The following is an 8498-nucleotide window of genomic DNA, read 5'->3' on the forward strand; positions in this document are numbered from 1 at the left end:
TACTTGTGTATATGTTAACAAGTGTTATGGCTTTTACTATTTAATATGCTGTAGAAAATACTGTGCTTGTCCTTTATTTTAGTAACATATCCACAAACAGCAGAAAAAAACAAAGCTTCTGAAACAGTATTATATTCAAATGACTGGATTTTAATTTGTTGTGTAAATAATAAATTAAGAATAAGATCCTTGTTCATCAAGATGGATTTTCAGAGTAGCTTGAAAGTCCTTGCAGCGTAAGGTTGCCATGTGTTGAGTACTGCAAGAATAGCTAGTCTTAAACCATTCTTCAATTATACAAAGACTGAAAACCTTTCCTCAAAGCCCTTTTAGTATACTAAATGAATGCCCAGTTACTCAAGGGAAAAATATTAAGAAGAAAAGAAGATGGCTTAAGACATTTTCAAAGCTTTTTTTATTTGTGTGTGTGTGTCTTTATGGTTCTTTTTTATGACTGCATTCCAGTTTTTGTGTCGATTTCAAACCAACAACAAAAAATTGTTTGATACCATCACATTTATGTGCAGAACTTTGGTCTGCACCAAAATAAAAACCTAATTTACAGCCAATTTCTAAAATCCTTAGTAAATGGCTTCTTTTTGAAGACTCCTCAGTGAGAAACATAATGTTACCTACTCACCACTGCATGGTCTAAGAACAAGCACTTTAATGCTTTAAAGTTAAATGTCCAAATGATCAGTATTAGGTAAATGAAATTTCAAAATGTAAATAAAAATGTTTTGCTTAAATATTCTGATCAAATATCCTTTCTCTTTTGTACTAGTTTTGTAAAGCGATGTAAGATGTTCTTCAGTGTATTTTGCTAAACACAGTGTTTTTCTTTAAATCATCATTTTAAATATTTCCCCTCCTTAATGTCTCTCCTTATTATACTAATAAAGAGTTTCAACTCGCATGTCAAGTTTTCAAATATTTTCTCATTACTGTATATTGAGTGATATTATGCAAATATCCATAATTTTATATATATATAAAAATTCCCCTCTCACCCTCCGTGGGTGGTCTCTTTCATCCTCTGAGCTTGGGTCCTCTACCACAGGCCTGGGAGCTTGAGGGTTCTGCGCAGTATCTTGGCTGTGCCTAGAACTGCACATTTCTGGACTGAGATGTCTGATGTTGTTCCTGGGATCTGTTTGAGCCACTGCTCCAGTTTGGGGGTGACTTCCCCGAGGACCACAGGCACCACTGTGGTCTTCACCTTCCAGGCCTTCTCCAGTTCCTCTCTGAGGCCCTGGTATTTCTCCAGTTTCTCCTTTTTCCTGATGTTGTGGTCACTTGGTATTGCTACAGCCACAACGGCTTTCCTCTGTTCTTTATCCACCACCACAATGTCCGGTTGGTTCGCCATTACCATTATATATATATATATATATATATATGTATATATATATATATATATATATATATATATATATATATATATATATATATATATATATATATATATATATGAGAGAGAGAAATGAATGAAGCAAATTAAGATTTCTTTAAGTTAGGCGACAAGTATATTTGAGTGTTTAACCTGTATTTTACAAGTTAGATACAAGTTATTTAACATTATATAAGTTAAATAATTTAATGCAAGTTAAATACTAATAACTAGGTGGTCATTTTGTGGGTGATAGAATTAGGTGGAAGAAGATAGACCAGGAAAAAATTTCACCAGTAGATATGAATCCTTCCATCAATCATCTATAGCCCCTCGTCCTTGCGGCGTCGCGGGGTGCTGGTGTCCTTTTCCAGCAGTCATTGGGCGACAGGCTGTGTAGAAAGTATGAATGAGCGTTGAAGTCGGTGATTATATGTTATAATGGCCTGCCATACTTGAATGCCCTCTTGTTCGCGGAAGTACTGACGTGTTCACACGAGAAGTGGCTAGTGTAGCTAGCTAGGTAGAGCCGGGTAGTGACTCAGAGGCCATATCAGGTAAGAAATTACTGTCATTGTTGTTTTTCGTTATAATTGCCAGCACCACCGAGCCACAGTAAGGTGGAATACATATGCTGTTCAGACGTAAAAATGTTTCGTTATTATTTGGACATAAACGTGTTCAATAGAGAAAACTGCTTTTCTAAACATGCTAAAAAAAACTAGCTTCGGAACCGCTGGTAACGTAGAAACGGATCACAGGAAGTGAGTTGTCCAGTTTTCACATTCACTGCTGGTATTTGTAGTTCTTAGTAGTCTTTTAACAGGCTCCCACCACGAAACAAGAAGCTGTGATGAACTACACGTACTTTCGAGGTGCTGCAATCACCTTTGCTTAGGAATTGTGGGAAATGTAGGTAGATGACGTTGCTTTCTGAACGATTGTATGTAGCGTAGTCTCTTACAAGAACTACATAACCCATACCGGCTAAAATTTGGACCAAAGGGTAACGTACATTTACATGTCTAGTTAGCTATTTCTAGAGCTAATTTTTAAGCTAAGCTTTAAGCTGTTTCAGATTTATGTCACAAATGAAATGTCATTCACACTTATTCGATGTACATTCCCTGTGAATCTGTTTACATCGACAAAACCCAGCGCTGGTTAGCTTGTAATTAAACAAATCTTTGCTAGCCACAACCAGGAACAGTTTCCCACGGTTTTTCAAATCAGCTTGTATGTTAATGTTAAAATATATTAGTTAAAATAATATATTCTTTAGTTGCTCTGAAAATACTTCTCTCTTGATATTAGTAAACAATATACTACGTAAACGTAAGCTTCAGTAAGGTAGAACTGGTAACTAGCACTAGCAACAGAAGTCATTCTCCATTTATCAGTCGATTAATTTCCTGATTACGTTTTTTAGTATCCATCTATAAACCCATGGTAATACTAAAGATTTTTCTTTAAGTCGTATTTGTTAGACATGGAAGATCGCATTTCACAATCTAGTCTCTCCCACATGTCTGTCTATTGCTAAACTTTAAACTCTCAAGGAATTGGTTACAAGTACTTATAATGGGAATGTTAACAAACTCTTCACAGGAGTTGTATGTCAAAGAAACAATTTATTCTGAGTGAGCATTAAAAGTACCTTCAGACCACACTAAAATCATGTGTTTTAAAACAGTGTTTCCCAACCCTGGTCCTCAAGGCCCACTGTCCTACATGTTTTAGAGGTTTCCCTGCTCAGAAAACGGCTGTTAATCAGTCATCCATTGAAATCAGCTGGGCTGAAGGAAGGAAATACCTAAAACATGCAGGGCAGTGTGCCTTTAGGACCAGGGTTGGGAAACACTGTTTTAAAAGATGAAATTCTGGGGTAATTTATGCCTCTCAGTTTATATTGAAACTTGTGACCTAATATCACCAAATGTGAACGACATGGAATAGTTGTTTGGTTCAGCCGAAAGATCATGTTCTTTATTGTTGAGTATATTTTTACATTTTAAAAAAACTACAGATGTAGTCTGCTGCATCTCTTTTTTTATGCGACATACACCATGATAGTTAAATTTCATTTGCCAATAGAAACTGGACTTTGTGTGAGCTAATCAGTCACTTGATGATGTATCAAAGTGAGATTTTAAATATGGGTACTTGAAAACTTAATGCTAGGTTAGTTATAAAATTCAGCTCCTCTGAAGGTAAATCAAACTTCCATTTTGCTAGAGCAAACTTCAACAGTATTATTAACTGGAACAAAACAAAGTTAAATAATTAATATGTAGGTAAGTTTACATTTTCAACAATTATCAAACCTGCAGCATGCAAGAGCAAATGAAAAGCTGTTTTTGAGGTTGCTATGAGACCAGTAGTATTCATATGAATCACCAATACCTCCAATAATGAAAATGTTTTTCTGGTTTATGGCAGGATGTCAGAAGGGGACAGTGTTGGAGAATCAATCCATGGGAAACCATCTGTAGTTGCTGCCTTTTTCACTGGGGTTGGAACGGTGACTATGATTTAGTTCACACACGTCACTGATATTAACTTAGCGGCATTGTTAATATTTGCTGACAAAAATTCCTTCAATTTTCAACAGGTCTATCAGACATGGCTTGACAAGTCAACACCCTTCTATGCGGTGCGGTGGGCGCTCACTCTACTACTTACTGCAATCTACATGATCAGAGTGTACATACTACAGGTGATTATTATCCCTGTTTTCTCCCAAAATCAGAATGTGCATATCGTGTTGATTAAAAGGAACTCCTATTTCCATACACATATGTATTACCATTAAAACTTTTTTGGAACTTTTACTTGTATATTTTTTTTAAAATACTTTCAAAATCCAGATTCACCTTGACAAAACCTTGATTGCAAAAAACAGCTATGAGAATCTATTTCTCCTGTGCGTCCAGTGATCATCGGTTGGGGTACATTTGATTAACACATTTTCTGTCTTTCTGGGAGTTTTTTATGTTTTGTTCTTGTGTTGCTTTCCAGGGGTGGTATATAGTAACTTACGCTTTGGGAATCTACCACCTCAACCTGTTCATTGCATTTCTGTCGCCAAAAGTGGATCCTTCTTTACTTGATGAAGGCAAGTGGACACTTATATTCATAACATTTTGTTGTGTTGTGTGCTTTTGTACTAAACAACAAAGTATCTGCTAAGTTTATTCAATATCGACTTTTTGCTACTTTCCAATGTGATTTAAATTTATTGTAAAATTGGTTTCAGTATCAATAAGTGCCACAAAGACCCTTTCTATATGCTGTTTGTTGTTTTGGATCCTTGTTAAAGCCTTTGGAAAGCAGAGTGTAACTTATTTCTCTTGTAGATGAGGGCCCATCCCTTCCAACCAAGCAGAACGAGGAGTTCCGCCCTTTCATCAGGAGGTTGCCTGAATTTAAATTCTGGTAAGAGTTCAGCTCTAGGTCTGGCTTTGTGCTGTGATTGCTCAACAGGGATGGGCAAATCACGTTTTATTTTAGAATTATCTGTGTGGCAACAGATTTAATCACACAAAATCTGTTTGGAGGAACATGATGACAGAAGAAACGAGTGAAACTTGAACATGAATAATTTAGACGCTACAAAACTAATTTCAATAGTATATTTAAGAGAGAAACAAGTATGTTATGACTTGGAATCACATGCAGCAACTCTACTGGCGCATCCCCTCCATAATATTTTTGCCTATAAAAGCCGTTTCTATCTAAGTTCTCAAATGTCTTCAGGCTTTAAACATCGAGGGGAGTTAATAAATCTTCCTCTAAACCTGTTTAACTCTCAACACTGCTGGTACTGATCAGCAGTGTCAATTAAGAAAGTGTTAAACTTTGACACACAGTGCATGTTAACTGGGCTGGCAACATGGCATAGATACAGAGATAAATTATTTGATTTGTGTGATTATACTGTGCGACACACTTACTGATGGACATGTGATGCAATCCCTCCAATTTTACTCTTAAGTTTTGGAAAATTAGTCTGGTTTTCTTATAGAATCAGTGAAGAACTATCCATACTGCCACCCCTGGTTAAACACTGGAACTGCTTTGGTGGAAAAAAAATCATGATTGAAGCATATAAGATTTCTCTCATTAAGATTAGATTGGTAGCATACTGTACTTAATTAATGATTTGAATTATCCTTTAGCCACCACACATGGTGTGCTTTAAACTTCAGAGTTTTAAAAGCATTCTGTTCATATCCAGATTAGGTTTGTTGTAAAGTGAAACTTGCGCTAAGCTTCAGCAGCTTTTGCATGAGTCTCCGCTCCACCTGCATCGATGCACCTGCCGTGTTCTTCACCACCATATGTTCTGAACAGAGAATCATAAACATATGAGAGACAGTCTGGTTCCCTAACAGCTGCAGAGAACGTCATCTCTGTAACAGCTTACCTTTAGTGTGAAGCTCAGAAAGATTAATTTGGTACAAGTTTGTAAGCATAAAAATAATATGTCATGACATGATCGTCAAATTAATAAAAACATATTACCTTGAATAAAATTTTCCGCAACACTGTCTTAATGTTAGAAATTTAAAAATTTAACTATTATAAACTTACAAAAGTCTTCTCTTCCTCTGATTTTTGTGACAGGCACTCTGCAACAAAAGGCATCGTCATCGCCATGATTTGCACGTTTTTCGATGCCTTCAACGTTCCAGTGTTCTGGCCAATACTCGTAATGTACTTCATCATGCTGTTTTGCATCACCATGAAGAGGCAGATTAAGGTAAACCACAGCTGGAAAAAACAAAGAGTGTATGAAATTGTTACAGTTGCTTGTTTGGGCTAACGGATGAAATTAACATTTGAAATGACAGAAACAAAGATAACCTTAGTCAATTGTAAGGGTTTTGTGGGCTGGGCAGAAAATATTTTGTATGGCTGAGAAGGACATTATAGCTGAACAACACAGACCTCTGTTGAACATAAAAGCAGAAAAATATATTTGTAAATTTTAAAAAAAGCAAAACATATACCTGTTTAACCTCAGTAAAGTTAACTGTCTTGAAAAAAACACAGTATTAATTCTTTAATATTACAGACAATATTATTTTACAGCTCTTCTTGTGCACAGGATCTTTTAAAATATTGGAGTATATTATGTTTAGATTAACTATTGCTTTGTTTTACAAAAAGTATGCACCTCCATTTTTATGTGACATGAAAACATTTAATCAGAACCTACCTGTCTCTAATTCTCTTTCTTTGCCCTTTTCTCTGCAGCATATGATCAAGTACAGATACCTACCCTTCACACACGGGAAGAGGACATATAAAGGCAAGGAAGACACAGGGAAAACTTTTGCTAGTTAAGAACTCCAACTTACCCTTCGCCTCAGTCTCATTTGAAACGCAGTCATCACAGCTAGAAGGGAGTGATGAAGATTAGAGATTATTTTTTCTTTTTTTTTTTGTAAGCTGGACAGTAACATTGAAACATAATAATAAAAAAAACAATAAAAAATCTTAAGCTTGGATCCATAATTGACAGTGTTGGATGAAGGTATGAGCAGCACGGATCAAAAATAGTCGCTTACCCAAAATGTCTTTTGTTAAAAAAAAAATGCTTTTTTTAAGCAGTACTTAAAACTTAGTTCTGCCAGATGAGTAAATATTCATCAAGTAGAAGCTAATCTAAATTGACATTACAGTAATTTTTCAAACTTTTGGATCTTTCAGTGCCGCATTATCTCCCCATCTTAGTCCGCCAACTTTTAATTCATATGCTGTCCCAACTTATTTGTAACACATTAAGTGGTATATTATTAATCAGTTAAATTTGTTTGCAAAAGAATGTGATTAGGTATGAAATTTGATTTAAAAAAAATCTTAATGATAAATGTTCTGGATCTCAGTATCTGCTGCTCTGCTAAGTGTGTTGGACAAATACTAAATGAAGTTGCCTAGGAGTTTTTAGTGACACTTCATCTGAATATGCATTCATGATGGGCAGAAAAAAAGATAAATGTGTGAATGTCTCACTTCAAATTAATTCAGTGTGATTTCTGAGTGGCTGTTTTGGTTTTAAGTTGGTACATTTTTTTTTTTTTTCCTATTTAGTATAATTTAACTGTTGCATAGCTTATGTATTTAGATATAATATTATTTTACTCATTTTCAGACAGCCCACTCAACATTTATGAATGCATATCTCGTGGACGGTGTTACTGATCTTTATTCTCCTGTAGTCTGCTACCGTGAATCCACTCTCAAATTTATGTTTCTGTTTGCAACATTAAGCCTCAAATTGGAAATTTCAGAAATTTGCATAGTGTCGGACTTATTCCGCATAATGATATTCCAAACCATGTTCTCTCAAAAGTGCACAACCAGTATTAGTTTCTATAGCACATCAGCCGTCTGAGTTAAAATTGAAGTAAATAATTTCCGGAAGGCAGTTTCTCTTTGGAGCATTTTCCCCATGTGCTCCAAAAATGGAGTTTGACTTAGATTTTGTAGACTAGCCGTTGTTGTCCTTTATGATCTGCGTTACCTTAAAAAAAAAAAGCTACGAACAGTCATTCCAAGCAAACTGTTGTTCTCTTTCTTTTGCAGAGGAAACATAGGACAACTGATTGACACCCTTTATTAAAACAAATGGATGAAGTTGGTGGCGATCATACATTTTTTCTATGAACCTTTTGATTTTTTTTTTCCTTTCCTAACAAAGTGCTGGGAATCTGTCAATACTAAACTGATCTACACTGTATGTAGTAAGGGATCAAAACATTTTTCCTGTAAAAAAAAAAAAAAGTTTGTGTTTCAAAGGGTTGTCTGGATTTGTGTATAAACAGTATAAATATATTTTAAAATATAATTTTTGTTTTGAAATCTTTTCTTTTTCATTCATCCACCTTGTTATTTCCCCATATGAAAATCTGTTTCACCTGAAACTGATGAAGGACAAACTGGTTAATTGGGTTCCTGAGCTGAATTTAATGTTTTTCATGGATTGCATGTTATTTTCTTGTGCTACAGTAAAAAAACAACTTGATTTTAAAAATGAAAGTGTAATTTTTTTTTTTTCCCACTCCAAATGCTATTAAAGAGGCTGTGTCCCTTCGGAACAGTA

The 8498-nt window shown here is 35.2% G+C and overlaps 1 protein-coding gene across 4 annotated transcripts; it reads left to right on the forward strand.

Annotated features, from left to right (window-relative positions):
• Positions 1–1839: 1839 nt before the first annotated feature.
• On the forward strand, positions 1840–8498 carry rer1 (retention in endoplasmic reticulum sorting receptor 1). 4 transcript variants are annotated; one of them, XM_015015943.1, is made up of 7 exons: positions 1840–1947; positions 3830–3911; positions 4002–4106; positions 4409–4505; positions 4747–4825; positions 6017–6152; positions 6650–8498. In XM_015015943.1, the coding sequence occupies exons 2-7, from the start codon at positions 3831–3833 to the stop codon at positions 6737–6739; spliced, it is 588 nt and encodes a 195-aa protein (XP_014871429.1). In that variant the 5' UTR covers positions 1840–1947; position 3830; the 3' UTR covers positions 6740–8498. The 4 variants fall into 4 exon arrangements, with proteins under 4 accessions (XP_014871429.1, XP_014871428.1, XP_014871430.1 ...); XM_015015942.1 differs by lacking the exon at positions 1840–1947 and adding an exon at positions 2232–2302; XM_015015944.1 differs by lacking the exon at positions 1840–1947 and adding an exon at positions 2376–2396.

Source organism: Poecilia latipinna, unplaced genomic scaffold, assembly GCF_001443285.1.
Source record: "Poecilia latipinna isolate Pla-1442-1.1 unplaced genomic scaffold, P_latipinna-1.0 Scaffold1967, whole genome shotgun sequence".
Classification (NCBI taxonomy): domain Eukaryota; kingdom Metazoa; phylum Chordata; class Actinopteri; order Cyprinodontiformes; family Poeciliidae; genus Poecilia; species Poecilia latipinna.

What these genes read in the sequence shown, in the direction of transcription:
- rer1 (XM_015015942.1), top strand. An exon ending in TTGCCTGAATTTAAATTCTG is followed by an intron (nt 4,826 to 6,016) that starts GTAAGAGTTCAG and finishes TTTTTGTGACAG; the next exon opens with GCACTCTGCAACAAAAGGCA. An exon ending in CCATGAAGAGGCAGATTAAG is followed by an intron (nt 6,153 to 6,649) that starts GTAAACCACAGC and finishes TTTTCTCTGCAG; the next exon opens with CATATGATCAAGTACAGATA.